We start from the raw sequence: 24,134 nt of genomic DNA, 5'->3' as shown, positions 1-24,134 counted from the left end.
TGGTAGAAGCCCCTTTCAAGCAAAAAAATAGATGGCATAAGATGACATACAGCTTAATGGCAGAAAAATCACAAAAATGAAAAGAAATGCATGACATCCAAGCAAAATATAATCTACCAAAGTAAAGTCCCAAAGTAGTAGAAAAATCTGAATATCACCCTGAAAGACACTGGAAGTCTTTTCAAGATATGGCAATTAAAGAAGTAAAATATATCTAACAAAAATTGGAGGTGAAAGAGAATAAGTGAAAAGTGTTCCAATTGCCTCCTATGAAACAGTGAGAAGCCCAAGAACCTTTTCTTAAAACTGCAAAATCAAGCATTTAATAAGATACTTAACAGGAAAAAGCCAAACACTAAAATATAATAAAATGTACTAAAATGAGGTAATGGATGCGAGGGAAGTTGGTGAAAGAAGGCAGTCAGACATTTATTCACTCAGGAGTGTCTGAGGGCCGACTGGACCTGGGCAGGATACTGCTAACATGCTGCAATGCATGCCCTCCTGGAGCTTATTAAGGGGCACCCGGAAGGAGGGACCCTTTCTCCCCTAACTCCTTAGCCTTTTAAAAACAAAAAATGCTGCAGTTCTGTGATCCTTGTAAGTCCGCCAATTGAGCTGCATAGTCGCTGTAACTGATCTCATTGAGAATCAAGATCCGCATTGTACAGATGGAAAAACTAAGGGCACATGGAATGAGTCATGTGTCCATGTCACTAGGCTGGAAGCATGGATGGGCCAGTGACTGAGGTTATCTCTGCTCCAAGCCACTGGCTAGGGTGGGTTTCAATAACCAGGCCTGAGCCCTCAACTGGCTAGTCACTCATTCACCCCCAGGCCCACAGGGCTGTCCCAGGAGCCTGGAGGGACACCCTTGACCTCACAGGACCTTGGGTAGCTGAAGCACTATCCCAACACCACCACCCTGCCCCCACCCACCCCCTACCCTTCCTGGGTAGGCCTCCAGATCTTGGGCAGCTGTGGTCCCCCTCAAATCCTGCTATTGCTGGAGAAGTCTGAACACTGAGTCCTACTCTCTCTTTTCATTATTTCTGTAACAGTCACATCCCCATGGTTGCCAGAACTCCTGCTTTTGCTGTAGAGAGCTGAATACCAGTGGGGTCTTTTTGTTCTTTCTCTAACAATCCTAATTCTCCAGCAGGTAAATGTATGCATCTGGCAAAACAGCGACTGGGTTATGCCAATGGAAATGCAGATACAGAAGAGGAAAGTGTATTAGCATATTTCAGAAATTTCTTGGATACATGCAGCCACTGATCTAGCAATCTTCTGTAGAAATGTATTTTTAATGAGAGAGGTTATCTTACAGAAACAAAATAAAGCTGTGTACATTGCCTTTATCATTCTTGGTGATGGCAAAAAACTGGTAAAGATTCCAGTGTTTCACAAATAAGTTGATAGCTAACTGGTATTAGCTACCAGAATATATTGATCTGGAAAGCTATCCATAGTAATATTGTTGAGTGGGGAAAAAAAGCAAACTGTAATGCAATTACTGCAATTTTAAAATCTTTTTTTTTCTTTTTTTTTTTTTACTTAAAAAGAGGATCCTTGTGTGTGTGTGCATTTGTATATTATTATATGTTAGATGTGAAAGAATCTTTTTACATTGACTACTACAGAAAGATCAGGAGGATATATGAGTGTATGAAAGCAAGGGGAAGTTTTTTATTTAACTTTTAAAAATATAAATCTCTGGATTATTTTGCCTGTTGTAATAACCATTATTTCCTTTGTGACACACAAACAAAACAATCAGTTAAAGAAATTAACCTTTATATTGACATACTTGAGCAGATTTTTAATTTCTTTCTTTTGAGGACATCTAGAAATGGGAATACTAACTAATAAGCTATGAATATTTACAAAATCTCTTGATAACAGTTCTTGCCCAAAGCAATAGGTTTTGATACATTTCCCTGCAAATAGCTCTGCTGATGTCCTGTCAGTTTAGAGTATAGTATGCACTTGAAGAATTTTTACTGACCAGATCACTCTGTGGTCTCTGTTCAGAGGACCTGGCTTCGGGCAGTGGTGTATGTCAGAGCTCAACTGAAAGCAGAGAGACCTCAGATTCCAACACCACCTTTTCATAATTGTTCCATTCTCTAAAGCTGGTCTCCCGCCCAGAGCTCCCTCTTTATGGAACCACTCTAATACACAAGCTGTTAATAACCCACTGTCAATTACCACGAGGGTAATTATACATATAATAGCATGGTTAAGAGTAGGAAAGATGGAAATGACATCCAGGGAAACATTTCATCTTATGTTTAAAATCACAGAATCTTCATTTTAAAATCACTGTCAGATTAGGCAATCAGGTGTTTTCCATGAGGTGGAGACACTCACTATTATTTCTTTCCAAAATTACTTTTTTATTGTATATAATGTATAGTCATATACTATATATGACTAGTCATGTACAGTATGCAAAATGTGGCAAGGGAACAGTTAAAATCATGTACCATCCATGACTCAGAAACAACTGTATAAGAAAAAGACTGTGTGTATGTGTGTATTTATGAATGATTGGGTCATTTTGCTGTATAGTAGAAATTGACAGAACATTGTAAATCAACTATAATAATAATAATATTAAAATTAAACCTTCTACCAACGGAAGGAAACGCACACACACAAGCACGCATACACAAAAGAAACAACAAACAGGAAGGTCTTAAGCAGATGGAACCCATGGCACATACTGTTTGTGATCCCTGAGCTCAGGGGAAGCCTACACCCTCTTTAAAGGCCTCACCTGATTAAGTCTGACTCACCCAGGAGAACTTTTCTCCCTTTTTATTTGCTCAAAGTCGATTGAACTTTCATTACATCTACCAGATCTTTGCATCTTTGCAATGTAACGTAACCTGACCAAGGAAGTGACATCCCGTTGAATTCATTGGCTCAGCCCACACTCCATGGGAGGGCATTATAGTACAGGAAAACAGAGGGCTTTTCCTGAAGTTCTGAGACCTTGTTTTACTGTCCCAGGGAAGCTCCTCAAGGACCCTCCCAGTACAAGAAACATTTTAAAGCCCTTCTCTCCACACAATGCCCCCCCTCCAGTGTTGGCTCCTCCTGAGGTTTCTGAACATCAGGGATAAAGCAAGCTGCGTATTTTTCTGCAGTTCTGTCCTGACAGGGCTGAGCTTGGCTTGGCCTGGCAGTCCCTGTAGTTTTTCTGACCCTGTAGCATTTTTAGACTTGTATTTCATAGTGACCAGCTATCTTGTGCCAAAATGCAGCACCATAAAGAAGCAAATAAAAAAAAAATTCTTTTGACCTTTTTACTCTCCTCACTTGAATTGTTACTTGTCTTAAAGGGAAATGGCTATTACAAAAATGCTCTGTCTTCTAAGGATAAATGTTTTTGTTTTCTTCCTATCAGCCACTTGACAGAATAATTTGGATCCATTTTAGGAAGATTTCAATTAAAGCTAGAAGAAGCTCTCTGAACTACCTGCTCCTTATAATAAAAACATTATGGAGTTCCCCCTTGTGGCTCAACGCGTTAAGAACCCAACTAGTATCTGCCATGAAGATTTGGGCTTAATCCCTGGCCTCACTCAGTGGGTTAAGGATCTGGTGTTGCCTTGCACTAAGGTGTAGGTCACAGATGCAGCTTGGTTCCCATGTTGCTGTGGCCGTAGAGCATAGGCTGGCGGCTGCAGTTCCGATTTAACCCCCAGCCTGCAAACTTCCATATGCTGCAGGTTTGGCCCTAGAATAGAAAACAAAACAAAACAAAACAAAAACAAAATATCATCGTACAGAACTAATTTAATTTTCTTAAAAAGTCGAGTGTGGTCTATCCAATGCTGTATATCACTTAATGAGGACAGTTTTTCAGAATAATTTTGACTTTGTAAGGAGCCACTTTAGTATACCCAGTGCCAAAATATCAGTTAATGTTTTTCAGGCTGATCTTTTTAGTTTCTGGAACCATTTTGATACTCATTTGAAAATTAGATTTTTCCAAGCATTCTTGAGTGAAATTATTTGAATACTAGCATTGAGAGTAGGCTTTTTTCACAAGAGTGACTTTGGTTTTGGCAGGTAGTTAACCTGGCTGAACAGAAACTCCAGTTTCTTTCTCTCTTTTGCAGTGGGCCATTGGTTTTACTATTTGTGTTCAGTTCTTTCAGTTTCTAGCTGCTGCCATTAACTGGGCCTCCTCTGAGGGTGCACAGGATTGTGGTCAGGAAGCTTTTGGGCAGATTTTATAAACAGATTTTGTAGCTACTTCTCTCATCCTGGATTTTTAGCTCATCTAATGTACTGTCTGCTTGTGGGCCCAAAAGTGATACCTCAGGTATCAATAAGGCAGCTGCTTTTTTTCTGTCTGAGCTCCAGGAGATTGCACAGGGAAGGCCCTAAGGCAAAGGCAGCTTTTTACAAATCACTTGAGTGCTGTTTATCTTTGGAGAGAAGTCTACTGTCCATTTTCTCTCTGCTTTTGGTCCATCTCAAATGCCTTCAAATAGACCCTGAAAAATGATCTTTTCCGCCCAAATTTTATGATCGTTATCTATGGGAAAATTAGTTCAACAGAACTGTTCTATCATTTCTCACAACAAGAATAACTCAGCAGAAAAGTAAATCTAAAATGGGATGCTGAAATTAAGGGCGCCTAGGTAGTGGCGAGCTAACACGGGGTTTTAGTAAGGTTATTCCCTCCCTAATCTGGACACTGTATTTCTAGTAACACAGGCTAATTTTCTGTTAGATGCTTTTACCATCTAGTCAGAGCATCTAGTTTATTGCCACCTGAATTTCTCCTAAGCCTGAGCTCCAGAAAGTGATAGGAACAAAAAGAAGGAAAGAACATGACTGGCCTTTGTTCTTTTAAGCAGCAAATAACCACATTTCTTTTCTTTCTCTAACGTCACTGTAGCAGTTCGTACCTGACTTGGGGATCAGAGTCATTATGAAAACATGGTCACCATGAAGTTTTGCTGTTAAAAATTCTCATCCGGAGAGTGAGGTGAATGGCTTCAGTAAAAAGCAAACCCGGCATAACTTTGCAGTTAGTAACTGTGGATTCTTAAAACATAATCCACAAGCCTATAAATAGACTACAAACTAATTTCCTGGAATAAAAGAAAAACAAAAAGTTAGACTGTTAGAGGCTCATTGTTGTACTCTTAGGGGATAATTTCATTGTTGTATTTTTTTCCTAGAATTTAATTTTGCTATCTATAGTGTTGGTGTAAGTAGATTAGCACTTTATCTTGTTTGATAGAATTAAATTAGAAAAGATTATTATCTGTTTTACTGCAGATTCTTAGAATAGTTTCAAGTTATTTGCATAATGTTTAAATCAACTTATAATTGTATTCTCTTTTTTATATTATCTTGACCTTTTTGCCTTAAGAACTGCAACTCAAGGAGTTCTCGCTGTGGTTCAGAGGGTTAAGAATCTTATTAGTATTCCTCCCTCAGTAGGTTAAGGATCTGGCATTGCCACAAGATGAGGTGTCAGTCGCAGATGTGGCTTGAACGTGGCATTACTGCGGCTGTGGAATAGGCTGTCAGCTGCAGCTCCAAGTTGACTGGGAACTTTCATGTGCCACAGGCGTGGCCCTGAAAAGAAAAAAAAAAAAAGAATTGGGATTCATTTAAATTATGATTTTCAATTGTTGATGAAGGGTCTATAATTATTTTGAAGTTACTAATTACTAGTACAGTGAGGAAATGACATGAGAAATCTACCAAAATTTTGTTTTACTAGAATTATTCTTTTTATGTAACAGACATAAAATTTACTACAACCTAGCTTTCAAAAGCATTTGTATAACTGTTACTAATTTCAAACAAGTCAAATAGCCAAAGACATAGAGAAACTTAAAGTAAATTTAACAATGAAAGTTAGACCAAGCAGAAGACTAAGAAACCACAAGAGGGAGTTCAGTGATCAGTGAATCCAACTAGGAGCTGTGAGGTTGCGGGTTCGATCCCTGGCCTTGCTCAGTGGGTTAAGAATCTGGAGTTGCTATGAGCTGTGGTGTAGGTTGCAGATGTGGCTCAGATCTGGCGTTGCTGTGGATCTGGCTCAGGCCAGCAGCTACAGCTCCAATTAGACCCCTAGCCTGTGAACCTCCTTGTGCCACAGGAGTGGCCCTAGAAAAGACAAAAAGACGGAAAAAAAAAAAAAAAAAAAGAAACCACAAGAGGAGGTATTACAATTAAAAGAACATTCAATTTTTTTGCTGTTGTTTTAATAACTGAACAGAACTTCGAGGCATAATAAGTTCTTGAAGATCAGAATTAAGCATGGGAGGGAGAATTGAAAGGAAGCATGTTGACAGAGGAAGCATTAAAATAAATAGACATTTAAAGGAAACATTTAATTGGCATAAGAGGATCAATTGCTTTTTCATAGCACAGGAAGCTTAGCACAGCACCCCTTTAGGAGTGTATACCTCTGTGGTCCAAGTTAGAAACAGCAGTAGTTGAAACTGAATTGTAGATTCTGTTAGTTCAAAAGATATTGTCATTATCCCACATATCTCCACTAAGAAGGAAATCATCATTGCCATTATCAACACCATTGTCATGGTCAAAATCACTACTATTTATTAAAGTGTTTATTTTGTCCCACATACTGAGTTGAAAACTTTGCATTCATTGTCTCATTTTCTCTGATACTATGGGATAGATTCTTTTGTTACCTTTATTTATCCATGAGAAAAGGGAGAATTCAAAGGTTTTTGTTTTTGTTTTTTTTTCCCATTATGATTTGTATGGACACCGAATGTAGTTCTCTGGGCTATATTATTGCTTGGTTGTTTTATTCCTTCCATGTATAATGGCTTAAATCTGCTAACTCCAACCTCCCACTCCATCCCTCCCACAAACCCCTATCCCTTGGCAACCAAAAATCTATTCTCCTTGTTTATAACTCTGTTTGTGTTTTGTGGATAGGTTCATTTGTCATATTTCAGATTCCACATGTAAGTAATATCATATGGTGTTCGTCTTTCTCTTTCTGACTTACTTCACCCTATTATGATAATTTCTAGGTCCATTCATGTTGCTGCAAATGGCATTATTTCATTCATTTGTATGGCTGAGTAGTATTCCATTGTATATTATACCACATCGTCTTTATCCAGTCCTCCGTTGATAGACATTTAGGTTGTTTCCATGTCTTGGCTGTTGTGAATAGTGCTGCAGTGAACATAGGGGTGCATATGCATATAATCCATATAATTTTGGATTATAATTTTTAAATAACTAGTCCTAAGATCACAGAGGTATTAACAGGCAAAGATTGGACCTGAAGTTGGATTTTCTGTCCCCTACACCTATGCTCTTAGTCGTCAATATTAAAAATAATAACCTAGAAAAATATGAAGCCTAAATTGCTGACTTTAAGATCTCTGGTTTGGAGTTTATCATGAAACAGTATAAAATTTTGTTATGGCCAAAATAATTTTTTACCAGTATGAATAATTCAGGAGTATGTTGTTTACCTTTGCAATCTCCTCCTTTGGTTTTCAGTAAGGTTGAATGGCTAGAATAGAATACTGGACTATTATTATTTTAAAGGATGTCAGAAGGCTGCATTTTTCAAGGAACATATTGACAACAAGGCAACTTGCTTGCAATATAAACTAATATTTTAAAAACCTTTGCTTAATTTTGTTTTCCTTTCTCAGGAAAAGTTGGACGTAGGGGTGAGAAAGGAAGTTGATGGCATGGGAACCTCTGAAATAAAATATGGAGACTCAGTCTGCTTCATACAGCATATCGGCACAGGCCTGTGGCTTACATACCAGTCTGTGGATGTGAAGTCTGTGAGAATGGGGTCCATACAACGCAAGGTAAGAGGGCATGAAAACACTGTGTATGCCAGTCATTCTTTATGCCTGAAAAAACACAAATATAAGACAAAAAAAAAGTGGTAGCCAACACATCCAGCCACCTGTAAACACATAAACATGCTGACGTCCGATTCCACCCTAATAAATGCTCTGGGTTTTGCTGAGTGAACAGTGCTGGATGTTACATCACTGATTTAAATATTAATTGAAGAAGTGTGCTCCCTTTTCTGGATTCTAGCTTAGTCTACCTAATTCACTCCATCCTCCGCCCTGATCCTGGGATTGCTTCTAAAATGCAGGCATACTCAGATATTCACCTCTCAGTCCTTCACAGACACCCCATGGCTTGTAAGACAAGACGACACCTTTCCATAGCATGTGACGCCCTTCCCCACCTGCCTCCCTGCCATCTCTGGCCCGTCCTCCTCTTCTTCCTCCATCTCTAGACGTGCTCTTCTGTTTCCCCAGCTCACCAGCCACTCACAGGACATTCCTTTTAGTCCCTTAAAGAAACATGGCTCTTACACATCTGTGCCTTTGCACATACTGTTCCCTCTGTTCAGAATGCCCTTTAAAACATTTTTCCCCTCTTATCCATTCTCCAGAGCTTAGGTTTAAAGATGACCTTAGAAAGTCTTCCTATCTGAGCCCATTCTGTTAACCTGCCTTTGTGTTCTCATAATAATTCTGTATAACATTAAATTTTATATATACTCTCTATGCTGTTTTTTTTTTTTACTAGGCTACACCTCTCTCTCTCTCTGTCTCTCTCTGTCTCTCTCTTTCTCTCTGTCTCTCTGTCTCTCTGTCTCTCTCTCTCTCTCTCTCTCTGATTTGTGAGCTTCCTTAGATTCTGCTTTGATTGCACTGGGCTAACCTGCCTCCCTGCACTGCCATCCTCAGAGCTTTGGATGGAGAGTCTGGGACAGCTGTCCTGCAGACTCCTATAATTTTTTTTTAATGTCTACACCTGTGGCATATGAAAATTCCCAAGCTAGGGGGCAAATCAGAGCTACAACCACAGGCCTATACCACAGCCACAGCAAAACAGAATCCAAGAGGCAGCTACAACCTATGCAGTAGCTTGCAGCATCGTTGGATCCTTAACCCAGCAAAGCCAGGGATCAGACTGGCATCCTCAAGAATACTACTTGGGTTCTTAACCTGCTGAGCTACAGCAGGAACTCCAGAACCGTATAATCTTTACAATGAGATGGTTGTTTGTCTTGGGGTCTTTGATCTAGGTTCATAAATTTCAATATTTGTTTGTATTCAGTATTTGTAAAGCATTCATTTTTTCCTGTGACTGAGCTGGCTGTTTTTAACTTTTTATTATGGAAAATTCAAATATATCAAGAAAACAAAGTAGTGTAATGGACCCTCAGTATCCATCACTCACTTTCAACATTTTCATTGCTTCCTCCTCTTGTTCAATTTACTCCTCACCCCCTTGCCATAATTATTACTCCATTTTCTTATTCCTTAACCATGGATAAAAGTCAAAATAGAACTTATATATCATAGGCTGAAAGAGTGTTTTATAGAAGAGTTTGACAGGGGTGTTGAGAAGCTAACCAGTCTTGTTTGCATTAGTAAAGTTACATGCAAAACGACTTTATAGGCCAGAGAAGAGAGAAATTAATTCAGTCTGTACTGTCAATGTTATTATTCTGGAACCATATACTTTATTGAATCTTTATTGAGATACTTCACTGTGGTATAGATGAGGATTTCCCAATCTAAATCTAATTTTCTTACACTTCCTAGTTGACTAGTGTCTTCAGATCACTTTATTTTTTGAGAAAAGCATGTTGGTGGCATATTTGCCAAATCTTTACATATTTGAATCTGACTTTCTTTTGTTTCATACGGATTTTTTTTTTTTTTTTTGTCTTTTTAGGGCCTCACTTATGGCATATGGAAGTTCCCAGGCTAGAGGTTGAATCAGAGCTGCAGCTGCCAGCCTACACCACAGCCACAGCACCTCGGGATCTGAGCCATGTCTGCGACCTGCACCACAACTCACAGCAAAGCCAGATCCTTGACCCAATGAGCAAGGCTAGGGATCAAACCCATGTCCTCATGGAACTGGTCGAGTTTGTTACCACTGAGCCATGACAGGAACTCCTGTTGTTGTTTCATATTAATAAAATCTTGGTTAGTTAAAAAATATCTGAATTAGGAGTACCCATTGTGGCGCAGCAGAAACGAATCCAACTAGGAACCATGAAGTTGCGGATTCAATCCCTGGCCTCGCTCAGTGGGTTAAGGATCCGGCGTTGCCATGAGCTGTGGTGTAGGTCGCAGACACGACTCAAATCTGGCATTGCTGTGGCTGTGGTGTAGGCCAGCAGATGTAGCTCAGATTTGACCTCTAGCCTGGGAATTTCCATATGTTGCAGGTGCCATCCTAAAAAGCAAAAAAAAAAAAAAAAAAAAAATCTGAATCACTTTTCATGGCATTTTGTTTCTTACTTGGTGTGAATATCCACATTTTGCTGCAGAAATGGATATTTATTGATTGTGCAGTGATACACAAACCAGACAGGGTGTTACATGTATTCAGTGTCTACACTGTATTACCTTTTAAAAAAAATCTGAAAACTCTGGATTATGAAATGCATCAGTCAGCAAAGATTTTTAATCAGTACACTTAGGTCTTTTAAAGCTGAGAGGAGAATTATGCAATCATTTTTGGCTTCTTTTTCTTTCATTTTTAGTTTCTTACTCTTTTCCAAGTCAGTCCTCATCCCTTTCAGCATTCCTGTTGTTCTGAACTCAGCTTTACAATCTGCCTGGCAAATGTGTCTTTCAAATCACTAATTTTCTTTTCTTTATGCCTTCCTGTTCCTTAAACTCTTTCAGTGCCTTTGAAATTTTAGTTTTCTTGTATTTTTTCACTTTCTACCTCAGCTTGCTGTCTTTTCATCTATTCTGATAGTTCATTCTAGTATGTCTTGTGAATTTTCATTCCTCTTTCACAGAAGTTGATGCCTTCTTGCATTCTGTGGACCATTGAAGTAGTTTGTATATTTAAATAATATTTAAATATTATTTCTATTTTATCTGTTTTTTAAAAATATTAGTATTTCTTTCAATTAAAGGGAGATAAAAATCACATTCTAGTGTTCTTTAATTTGTTGAGAAATAAGTTAATAGACATCATGAGATTGAAGAATTCTTAAATTCATAGACCAAACTCGGTTTGGCCATAGTTTATTGTTCTTTTGAAATCTTACTATAGTCAGATTATATTTTATTAAGAATTTATCTAGACTTGTCATATATTCATTTTATATATAGAATATATGTATTTTCTCGATGCATTTTGAAATTTGAATTTCATACAATTTTCAGAATTCATGAAATATTCTCTTTTTCGATCTTTTATCAATCATTAAAAATGTAGACCATTCATAGCTCACAGGCTGTATAAAAATTGGTAGCAGTTGTAGTTCTCTGGCTGATCTACCATTAAGAGTATCTATTCTTTTGTATATATGTATATGTATAACTGATTCACCTTGCTGTATTCCTACAACTAACACACCATTGTAACTTACTCCAATAATTTTTTTTTAAAGTATATCTATTCTTAGAAAGTTGATTAGAACTCACTTATGAATCTGTCTAGTACTATGATCTCTTAAATACTGGATCTTACATCTCCTTTCCAATCTCTTTTAAATAAATTGATATCAAATTTTCTACCTAGATGGAAGATTCCTTTTGATGATTCTTAATTTACTAGGAAGCCATCCATGTCCTCTGGGGTACTCAGTTATGTTTCTAAAATTAAAAAAAAAAAAAAACAAATGGGGCCATTAAGTTCAGTACAACATTGTCCTATTATCATTTTATAATTGTAATGTTTTTTGTATCTTACATCATAGTCTCTGTTTTTTCCCCTTTTTTTTGATTTTATCATTAGCCTGGTTGGTAAGAGATTTATCTACTTTATCTTCTCAAAAAAAAACATTTTGGGTTTATTCATCCTTTTTTAGTATTTTATGTGATTTCTAGTTCATTAAATTCTCTTTTTATCTTCATTAATTCCCCTTTCAATTTTATTTGTTTTTCTTTTTTAGAATCTTAAAATGAGTAATACATTCCTTCATAGACTTTTTTTTTTCCCCTTTTGGTCAATGAAGGCATATACAATTGACTTTGAATACAGATGTGTCTCTGTCTCTCTGATATTGTGGCATAGGGAGTTCCTCTTTACATCACTTTGCAGATAGTTTATGATTTTAGTTCTCATTACTAACTTGAGCTCATTATACCTGGTTAAATGTTCTAAAAACATCTTGCGGTTGGTATAAAATGAAGGAATTTAGACACAAATGGTTCTTTTTGCATAGAGTATATAACTGACCTTCGCTGTTAAAAGTCATGAAGATGGGGAAGGCTGCGGAGGATAAGAGAGGAAGGGGGCATTGGAGAGGTTTTAAGGGGCTCTAACATTCTTTCTTGAGCTGAGTGTGGATTACAAGGTTTGTTTACTTTCTGAAATTCGTTCAGCTAGTCACTTAAGATTCTGTACTTACCTCTTCATGTTATACTTTTATAGAATGTTCAAAACATAAAGTCTAACAGAAGAACTAAAAAAATAAAAACACGTTTTTTAAAGAACTGAGATGTCTTCGAAGCCGCGCTCAGCCCTTTGTTAACTAACCCATCTGTGTTCTGAACTACCCTTATAACTGCTCTGGCAGGAAATGTTTTCCTTTGCTGCTTTGTTCAGAGTTTGCTTAGACTGTGGATGAATCCTAGAATGTAGATTCATTCATCTTTAAAACAATAGCTGAATAAATATATGGAATGACGAGTTTGTACAGGACCTGTATGTCTTATTTTACCTGCACACAACAGCTTATAGTCCCCCCTAATCTGTCTTTTGACTATTTATTGTCATAGCTCACCTTTTTGAATGTGCGTCTTCTTAACACCCATGTGAATAAGAGATGATGGGAGTAATAGCATTTTTTTCTGCTTTCATACAGGCTATCATGCATCATGAAGGTCACATGGATGATGGCCTGAATTTATCCAGATCCCAGCACGAAGAGTCACGGACAGCACGTGTCATCCGCAGCACAGTCTTCCTTTTCAATAGATTTATTAGGTACATTGTCCTTTGTTGTTGTAGTTGTTTGATATTTTATTTTATTTTCCTTATCAGACTTACAGATTAACAATTCTAATATATATTATCGGAGTTCCCGTTGTGGCGCAGTGGAAGAAACAAATCCGACTAGTAACCATGAGGTTGTGGGTTCGATCCCTGGCTTTGCTCAGTGGGTTAAGGATCCAGCATTGCTGCGAGCTGTGGTGTAGGTCGCAGACACAGCTTGGATCTGGCATTGCTGTGGCGCTGGTGTAGGCCGGCAGCTGTAGCTCCGATCGACCCCTAGCCTGGAAACCTCCATATGCCACGGTGCGGCCCTAAAAAAAAAGTCAGAAAAAATATATTATGGTGGTAAGTCTCATAAAGTTTGTCAGTTCTGCAGAACACATTAGAAAATACTGGTTAGATGATTTCGTCTTTCTTTTAAATGAACTTTTTAAGGACTGTGGCTTTAGAAATTATATGTATAACATAGTTAATAGCTATATTTCAGGATTATTCTGTAACACACCCTTGCGGTGGACCTTTCACAGTGGGAGTAGTATAGCCTAGATACTTAGTGAGTTTTGAACTATATTTAAAAAAAGTGAATATCTAAGTTTTCCCACCTAATAATGGCAACAGTTGGAGTTCCTGGTGGCCTAATGGGTTAAGGATCCAGCTTTGTTGCTGCTGAGGCTCAGGTTCAATCCCTGGCCTGTGAACTTTTACGTGCTATGGACATGGCCAAAAAAAACCAGTGGGAACAATTGCATATCTACAAAACTAAAGCAAACACTTGGATCCAAGTGTTTTCTGGTAGCATTATACCAATATACGCTCTGCTTTGCGATGGATATCATATATCTCTTTAAACTTGCCAATTTGATGGTAGGATATGTGTATATGTATATATTTATAGGATGTAATATTTATAATACATACTTGTTTATTATAACTATTTTTAAGATTTGCACTTACGCATGAATTGTGAAAAATTGGTCTATTTCATGTTTGTTGAACTAGGATTCTCCATTTATTTTTTATGTGATTTATCCTATTCTTGGTTAATATTTCTATTAGCTGTCCTGAACTTTTGTATGTTAGTGATATTAATTTTCTATACTCATATAAATTGCAAATATTTTCCCAATTTATTGGTTTGGAAAGATTTTAAAGTGTTTTCTCATCATAGTTTACTCAATAAATCATATCTTAGTTTCATAGCATATAAAAGACCTTTGCCCCCCCTAAGATTATGTAAAATTATTCATTGAATTTTTCTCTGCTTCTTTAATAAACCATCCCACTGTGTGTGTGCATTTGTGTGCATCCTTTTAGGAAACCAAAGAATGTGCACCGCATTCAGCTTTTATTATATCCTTACTGTATATCTAACATTCTGCCTCATCTAAACTCTAATCCTTTTCAGATATAGTGAGGCTTAGAGAAGGGGTAAGCACATGATTTCTATAATTTTGTGCAGTACTTGTTTCTTATAATAAATAAAATTTCAACTTTGAAATTATAACTTATTTTAGAATCAATTTAATTTGTTCATCTTGTTCTTTCCATAGTTCTTCTTTACTGTAACTTAATCAATTCTGTAAGGATTGTGGAAAATAACCACAAATATTTAAAATAGTCTGTTTTCTTTGTAATTATTATATTCTCATATCATTACAATAATATTGTTATATCTATGTAATTACATCAGTACTGATTTCTTCAAATACAAAAGACAAGTTTTTATTACAGTGTGACTTGTGTAGTATTTTCAAAGGCACTTACAGAGATTGTATTTGGTAATCACGGGCTAACTTCCTATCAGAGAAAAAGCTGATTGTTTTAAAACATATTTTATCAGAAAGATACTGTATCAGTCTTTAGACTTAATGTAGTGATGATATACCCTAAGGGACATTTTGTATATTGACCAAGATTCCAAGAATTATATTTGATGTGATTTGCTTTAAGCACATTTGCTGTTCGCTCAGACCATTCATTTTTTTTAAGTGGTGTCTGTGATTTGAAAGATGAATTTTAGACTCTAACCCTTGCTTAATTGATTTGATAGAGAAGCAAACATGAGAAAGTTAGATACTTTGGTACAGGTACTTACTGAATTATGTATTTGCTGCTTCATATTGAAAATCAGTTTTTTTAATGAAATCATTTATTTTACTTATCTTGATAAAATAGGGTAACTATATACCCTATATGTAGCTTCGTGTAGCCAAGGATTTCTCCACAAATCTGTGGGTTCAACCAACCATGGATCAAAAGTATTAATAAAAAAAAAAATTTTAGAAAGTACCAAAAAGCAAAACTTGAATTTGCTACATGTTAGCAACTCTTTACTTAGCATTTACATTGCATTTACAACTATTCATGGTACTTGCGTTGTGTATGATAGGTAATCTAGAGGTGGTTTAAGATATACAGGAGGATGTGCGTAGGTTATATGCAGAAGCAGGCATGGCTGCTTTGAGTCAGCCTGAACAAGTTACATTCTTCACTGTGTTGCTGAATCAGGAACAAGCTTATAACTCAGTCTCAGCATCAGTCCGTCTTCTAATACCTTCATAACCAAGGCCATACTAATTAAGTCAATTACCAGTCCTCTCAAGCATATTCATAATATTTTCTGGGAGCTGCTCTCCCAGAATGTGTTCTATGTTAATAAATGTTTTGTGTGCCCTTTCTCTTTTTATTGGGTGGAGTGCTAAGAAAATGCAATTTGATCTCATTGACTGATAGTGTTGTTAGATTTTCTGGTTCCTTACTGATTTTTTGTCTATATGTCCTATTAATTATTGAGAGAAGGGTATTGAAATCTCTGACTATAACTGGATTTTTCTATTTCTCCTTGGCAATTCTTCATGTATTTTGAAGTTCTGTTATTAGGTTCATAAAAATTTAAGATATATCCTTTTAATGTACTGGACAGACTCCTTTATCATTATTATGAAATAGCCTTCTTAAAATCCCTGGTGACATTTGTTATGACATCAACTCTGTATGGGGTTAATATAGCACTTCTGCCCTCTTGTTTCCCTTGGTGTTTTTTTTTTTCCACATCTGTAGTTGTATAATGATCATAACATTCCAATTTCACAGGATTTCCATCCCATAATCCATAACCCAAGCGTCCCTTGGTGTTATCATTGTATAATTTTTAAAAAAATCTCTTATTTTAACCTATTGTGTCTTTAAAGTGCAGGTCTTTTAGGCAGTAGGTAGTTGGGTCTTGATTTTTTTTTTTATCCAACTTGATAGTCACTGCCTTTTAATTGTGAAATTTAGTCCATTTATATTCATATGATTATTGATGCATGAGTTTGTCTGCCATCTCGTTATTTGTTTTGTATTTGTCCCATCTGGTCTTTGTCCCTTTTCCTTCTTTTTCTGTATTCTTTGGGGTTAGTTGAGTGTTTTTGATGAGTCCATCTTATCTCCTTTTTGCTGGTTAATTAGCTATAATTCTTTTTTTATTATTTTAGTGTTTGCTTAAGATTTATAGCATACATATTTTCATTTATCACCATCTACTTTCAAGTCATTTGGCCTCTATGAATAATGTGAGAACATTTAGTAGTATACTTCCCTCCCAGTCTCTGTGCTGTTTTTGCCATACCTTTTGCTTTTATAGATTTTATAAATCTCACAACACATTATTATAATTTTTATTTAAGGTCAGTTAGATTTTAAAGATATTTAAATATAACAAAAACATCTAATATTTTGTGCATATAGTTACCATTACTTGTGTTTTAATTTTTATTATTTTTTGGAGAATTTGTATTTCCTTTAGGTATTTTGTCTTTAGGCCTAAAGAGCTTCTTGTAGCATTTCTTATAGTGCAGGTCTGCTGGATATGGAAACTTTTGTCTACTCTATGTCTGGAAATATCTTTATTTTGCCTTCATTTTAAGTGATGTTTTTCTGAGTATAACATTTTAGGTTGACTTTTTTTTTCTTTTAATTCATTGATTCTCTCTTCTTTTTGATGGTTATATTTTATGTTTCTTTACATATCTGATCCTTTTTGTTTAGTTGCCAGACATTGTAAATTTATTGGTACTGGATATCTTTATCTTCCTGTCAGTATTTTTGAGATTTTTCTGGGAGGCCTTTAAGTTACTCAGTTAAGTTTGATTCTTCTGGAATTAGCTTTTGGGAAGTTAGGGATGGGAGCATAACAGTGTTAAATCCAGGGCTCATTATTCCCCACTCTTGAGATAAGGTCTTCTGTGTACTCCACCTGATGCCCCATGAGTTATAAGGATTTCCAATCTGGCTGATGGAAAGAGGTACTATTTCAGAACCTATGTAAGTGTTGTCTGCCTTCCCCTCTAGTCATTTCAGGGGTTCTCTCTTCTGCCTTGGTTGTTTTCTCATATGTATGTGTTGATCAGGACTCTGCTAAATATTTGATGAGGACCCTCTGTGTTTCTCTAGAGTCTTATATGGCTGTCTCCTGTCTGATATTGTGTCCTGTACACTCTGGCAACCTTGGTCTTACCAGGCCCTCAGCAGTGTCTTCTCAACTCAGGGAATCTTCCATGCCTCACCTGGGTTCCCCTATTTACATTGTGACCTAAGATTCAGTCAAGGCAAACTAGAGCAGTTATAGGACTCAGCTTGCTTGTTACCTGTCTATCCTTTATTTCTTGATATCCGGTGTCTTGAAATGTGCTCTTCCCCAAATATTTTGTGTGGTATTTTTGAGGGGTAACATAATATCCTGTTTATGTTACTTTCTCTTGGTCAAAAGCAGGCCAGATGTAGTTGACATATGCAATTCTTATTTCAGGATGAAATTCCATGTTTCCCCTGGCAAATGTAGCCTTATCTTTGCTAGTTCTGTATTTTTTTTCCTCCTTTAGATTTCTCATCACAAACCCATCACGAAATTACCATCTTTTCCAGAGTTGTCTAGCATATGTATGTATGTATTCATTAATGTATTTATGCCGCACCCATGGGATATGGAAGTTCCCAGGCGAGGGGTCACATCTGAGCTACAGCTGCTGGCCTACTCCACAGCGACAGCAACATGGGATCTGAGCTGCATCTGTGACCTACACCACAGCTCACAGCAACACTGGATGCTTAACCTACTGAGCGAGGCCAGGGATCAAACCCACATCCTCATGGATACTAGTCTGGCTCATTACCGCCGAGCCAAACAGGAACTTTCTAACATCTCCTTTTAAAAGTGTGTCTCTCTCCTGTGACCATGTAACAAATGCCATAGATGAACATGAGTATCTTTCCCTTTTTTACACATAACTGACCGTAATTGTGTTTAATTTTTCAAAAATTAAATTTTAATTTAGCTTTGGGTTTTAGCTCTTTCTAAAATATTTACCTCTGTTATATTATTTAATTCATCATGTCTATACATTTTTACATGAAGATATTTTATTAATTTGCTCTGGTACTATTACTGAGGTATTTGAATTCTGAATTTATACAGTTCTTTAAATATAGCTCAGAAACTTTGAAAAGTACCTAATTACAGAACATTGTAAAGGGTATATTATTTTAAATAGCATAGTTTGATCCTTCTATCACATTCATGAACGTACTAAAATTATTCTGAAAGTTCAGTATCTTTACAGTATCTGTATCCATGTATTTTTCTTTCTTTCATTCTTTCTTTCTTTTTTTTTTTTTTTTTTTTTTTTTTGTCTTTTTAGGGCGGCACCAGTGGCAAATGGAGGTTCCCAGGCTAGGGGTCAGATTAGAGCCACACTGCAAGCCTGCTCCAGAGCCATAGCCACAGCAAGGTGGTATCCGGTATATCCACATGTTTTTCTTAGTAAATTTTTAGGTATTCATTTTATTAATGTAGATTTATTTACTATTTAACAGCCGCATTTAAACAGGCATACTCAGACCTCTCTTTTTTACTTCTTAGGTTGAAAGTCAAGATCTATTTTCTTTGTGTTCATTTGTATTTTTCTTATGTAGCTTTTTTTCTGTGACCTTCTGGTCTCTCTCCCTGAGGTCAGGGTGGTGGTGGTGGTGGTTATATGTGTGTGTACAGAGGAAAGAGTTTTATTCATCTGGACTGATTAAAAAAATATGTAGCTTTTTTCTCTCTGGGTATATTAATAAGTATATTCTTTATGTAAATGCAGTAAGAGAAGAATCTATGTTTATAATATGGTTGAATCTTCAAATTTTAAAATGAAGAGATGGAATTCATTGCTTTAATTTTTGTTGTGACATACCGTGATTCTACTACCATTGATTTTCCCTAATTTTTTTTCATGTTTTGTCCTTGATCAATGAAGATTAAAAATATCTCTGTACTGTGTAGAAGTCCTAAAACTTAGCATCACTAACAATTTAAGTCTTATATAGCAGTTGTATGATAAAAGGCTTCTCCTGGAAAGCAATTGAATGGTCGCATATCTGATAAGTAGGTATATTCAAATTCATAACTCAAAACCTGACATTTACTATTATTTCTTTTTAGCTTTGAAAATGTTGATATTATATTTGAATTAATTTTGAATTTTATTCACTGTAGTATGATGAGATTTGAATTTGACCTTGTTATAGTCAAATCATTCAACCAGAGTTAACAGATTGAAATAATTGGAACAGCAATATTTCATTGCATATGCATCTTCAATTTAAAAAGGGAGAAATAATTTTCTTTTGACAAGTCATTTCAGTTGCTTTTTGGGCATAGAAAGCCTTGTACAGATGACAAACCTAGGTAATATGTAAATTTCATCGACATGTTTGATTTGGAATTGCAGGCAGAAACTTTAGGATAGTCATGCAGTTTTAGTGTTTCATCTGTTTATGAGACTGAAGTCAAATATTCTAAAATATTAGTAATGTTTATGTAAATGATGATACATTTTAAATATTTTGAGAATCATAAAGTTCAAAGATAAGCTAATTTTCATTTACAAGGTCTTTACTATTTTAGAAATACAAATTACAGTACAATCAGATAACTTGAAAGAAGTATTTCCTTGGATTAAAATATTGCCATACAGTTTTGCTGATAACAGAGAGCAGGAAAGGAGGTAAAATATTTTTATGTATTAAATTTTGTCATAACCAATAGGAATATACTCTATTAGCTATAGAATAGGCATCCTCCCCCTTTTTTTTATGGGATCTGTTGTGTACTTTTTACTAAGCTTTTCCTTTTGGAATAATTTTGATTTCTAAACACTATGCTTTAAAGTTCTTTCTAGGTATATACAAAACTATGAGTTTTAAAATTCAGAATCTCAGCAAATTAGTACATTTACATGTCAGTAATATGTTTTTATTCAGCAGCCACAAAATGAAATTTCATGCTATTTCTTAATCTACTCTTTAAATACATCTCCTTCAGATAGTTATTTGATTAATAAATGAATTTTCTAAATTTGAATCATTAGGCTATATTTTTAAATTGGCAGGAATTAGGCAGGACAGCAATGAGTGTCGATGACAGCATAGCAATTCCCACTCCAAAAACAAAGCAAAAAAGAAAAAGTTAATGTCAGAATTATGAACCTGGGAAATCACATCTTAAAGTATATAGTGCTTTAAATTGAAACTCAATTGGTTTCCAAATATTTGGACCATTGGCTTTGTAGGTATTGGTTCTTTGGGCCCTTTAGATTTTCTAAATGAGCTTCTCTTGATACTGTTGGGGGTTTTTTTTGTTTGTTTGTTTTTTGGTTTTTTGGTTTTTTAGGGCTGCACCTGCGGCATATGAAGGTTCCCAGGCTAGGGGTTGAATCAAAGCTGTAGCTGGCAGCCTACACCACAGCAATGCCAGATCCTTAACCCAATGAGCGAGGCCAGGGATCAAACCCATGTCCTCATGGATACTAGTAAGATTTGTTTCTGCTGAGATATGACAGGAATTCCATACTTATGTTTTTAATATAGCCTTATGTATACTTGACAGAATATTACATTTCTCATGTGAATATGTTACTTATTGCTGTTTGAGGAAAACTAGGGTCTTTCTTGTGAGCCACATGGGAAGTCCAAGGAAAACTAGGGTCTTTCTTATGTGTTCCTTTTATGGGGACATAGGGAGAGAGTGAAGTTTTAAATTGTGTGTAGATGAAAAGTAATAAATAAAATTATGAAGCACTGATATAGAGAAATGTTTGTTATTTGTTTTAGGGGCCTTGATGCTCTAAGCAAAAAAGCGAAGGCTTCCACGGTGGACTTACCCATAGAATCTGTAAGTCTCAGTTTGCAGGATCTGATTGGCTATTTCCACCCACCAGATGAGCATTTAGAGCATGAAGACAAACAGAACAGATTACGAGCTCTAAAGAATCGACAGAATCTCTTCCAGGAAGAGGTGAGTTTCTTCCAATGCTCATTTCTTTTCTGTCGTTGTCTTGGGGAAACTTCTCAGTAGGGAAAAATTCTCTACTTGACATCTATGTTTCAAGATACAGATAAGCAGGTGTACTGCTGCACAAGGGAACCAGGCCTCGGAGGAATCCTGCAGTTATTTTTATTTCTTTCTCAGTAAGTATTACTTTTAAAAAATGAAAGTCTTTGCTTTCGCAGAGAACATTGTATTTCACTGTCTGCTCAGCCTTCAGTCTGATGGTCTGTTGGGCTGTAGTTTGCTTTATGCTAGTTATATAAAAACAGACTCTCAAGGTGTCTCAATGACTCCAGGCTTTGGAAAGCATGAGGGTTTTCAAACTGTTTCGTGGGTTCCATAGTGCTCTTCGGAAATGGCTTAGGGTCCACTGGAGCTTTGTGTTGGGGACATAAGCCCGGGAGAGGGCTACCCAAGGAGGCAGGCGCTAGGCTTCCTGCTTAAACAGACATCCCCACTTTTACTTTTTGTATTTAAGATCTTATGTAGGATTTTATTTCATGGAAGTGTCACTACTAAAAAGAGCTCAAGTGCTGTCTTTGACAGGCAGGATAACAGAGGGAGCAAGTGATGTATTTAATGGTCCTAATGTTAGTGTGAGAGCTGGTACCACATATTCAACAGTCTCAGTGGAAGGATGTCAGAGCTGAGCTGGCAAATCAGGCCAGATAGCAAGTGGCCCTGGATGTGGTCCTGGCCTTCTCCATGTCCCTGGATATGGAATGATGCATTTCTTTTGGAGCAAAAGTATCTTTGTAAAAGTATCTAAGAGAAAAGGTTAGCAGTCATTGCTAAATTCCCATAGTCCCTAAATCTTTGTTCTTCTAGGTTTTTTTTTTTTTTTTTTGTCTTTTTAGGGCCACACTCATGGCATATGGATCTTCCCAGGCTAGGGGTCTAATTGGAACTACAGCTGCTGGCCTACACCACAGCCATAGCAATGCCAGATCCGAGCCACGTCTGCAACCTACACCACAGCACACAGCAACACTAGATCCTTAACCCACTGAGCAAGGCCAGGGATCGAACCTGTAACCTCATGGTTCCCAGTCGGATTCGTTTCCACTGCGCTATGATGGGAAGTCCCCTGTTCTAGTTTTAAAACTGTTTCCTAATTTTCCATGGAAAGCCTTTGAAACTGACATTAATTTTTGAGAATTTTTCACTGTGTACAAAAGAAATGACCTATCTAGAGTCCACAATGGTACAAAAGCACAGGAAGTGTCAACATAAACCAATAATGACCACATAGAGTAGTTTATTGGGATCTTTTCTTTTTGTGTATGCCAAACTGTTAGGTAGACTGCATTTATTTAATATCCAAACTAAAATGAAATATAGGGCTAGGAAAACTTAAAAGATTGATTTGGATTAATATTGTTTTTTTCAATTTCTCATGTAAGACAACCAGGATGAAGACCTAGACATAACCTTCGCACCACAGTACCTCTTCATTCTCTGTGTGAAGTTCATTTAATTTGTCAGCTCTTTATAGCGCTTGCTTTCAGGTGTTTTGCCTCATTTTGACAGCCTCGATCTAGCAATACTAATAAAAGCATAATTTCAAGTTTAGATAGCACCTGAAAAGTGCTACAGTGAATTTTTGGTTTGCTTTAAAGGTATCTTTTCATGGGCTTTTCTTTATTAATTTATGACATCTTCAGTTTTACATTAAAAAGTGATGATGATGATGATGATCCAGATTGTAATGATGTCCTCCCTGAAAGTAAGGCTTACGTAGGAGAGGGGGAAAAAATCTTTCTCCTTTATTTATCTGTGGTTCATTGGCTGGGGCCCTGCAAGTTAGACCAACGAAAGACAGATGTACGAGAGAAAAACAAACAACATTGTCGTATGTACCATGTGCATACTTAGAGAGTACTCAGTACTTTAGAACTCAAGCTATAAGGCATCTTAATATAAAGTACAATATCTTTTTGATGATAAAAAGAAAGGAGTTTTGAGCCTCTCAGAACTGCAAATTCTGTGAAGGAAAATAGAGGGGAACCTAGTGGATAGTAAGAGCTAGTGTGTTATGTAGGTTACTCTGTGCAGGCTCAGGAGCCTGAAGTTGTCTCAAGCAGTGTCCCACATGCCATTCCTAGTAAAACAGAAAAGCATAGAGCATTTTTCTTGTGTTTGCTTTTTCTCATTTGCCTTAAGCCCCAAATAAGCCTTCTGCCAAAGTGGCATATTTGGGAGTGACATACCCTGAACCCTTTCACTTACAGTAGAACATGATTTTGTGGATTCACGTATTGACTATTAAACCTTGCAAATGAAGGTATGAAGTACATATTTTTACCTTGTTCTGTCTCTGTTTTAGAATAGCACGCTGGATTTAAAAACTCCTTGAATTATTTCAAGAACTGTGTATCTCACATGCAAGTGTGTTTCTTCCTGCCCTTTGAATAAACAATCTCAGTTTTCTTTATGATTTACAGACTTACTGTAAGCAAGGCTTAAAAAAAAAATCAATCTAACATTTTTGGTCTGTGAGCAGAATCGCAGTTCCTTTTTTTTTTTCTTTTTTTTTTTTTTTTGTTGTTGTTGTTGTCTTTCTGCCATTTCTTGGGCTGCTCCTGCGGCATATGGAGATTCCCAGGCTAGGGGTCTAATTGCAATTGTAGCTGCTGGCCTACACCACCGCCACAGCAATGCAGGATCTGAGCCACATCTGCAGGCTACACCACAGCTCATGGCAACACCGGATCCTTAACCCACTGAGCAAGGCCAGGGATCGAACCCGCAACCACATGGTTCCTAGTCGTATCCGTTAACCACTGAGCCACGACAG

The 24,134-nt window shown here is 36.6% G+C and overlaps 1 protein-coding gene across 1 annotated transcript in view; it reads left to right on the top strand.

Annotated features, from left to right (window-relative positions):
* Positions 1 to 24,134, top strand: part of RYR2 (ryanodine receptor 2) — a 754,552-nt gene that overhangs the window by 363,854 nt on the left and 366,564 nt on the right. The window contains 3 exon segments of the mRNA XM_021072683.1: positions 7,689 to 7,853; positions 12,857 to 12,978; positions 21,121 to 21,304. Of these exon segments, the coding sequence (XP_020928342.1) occupies positions 7,689 to 7,853; positions 12,857 to 12,978; positions 21,121 to 21,304 (471 nt within the window).

This window comes from Sus scrofa, chromosome 14 (genome assembly GCF_000003025.6).
Source record: "Sus scrofa isolate TJ Tabasco breed Duroc chromosome 14, Sscrofa11.1, whole genome shotgun sequence".
In the NCBI taxonomy this organism is placed as follows: domain Eukaryota; kingdom Metazoa; phylum Chordata; class Mammalia; order Artiodactyla; family Suidae; genus Sus; species Sus scrofa.
Note: the sequence above shows the minus strand (reverse complement) of the source record. Positions and strands in the feature narration are given on the sequence as shown.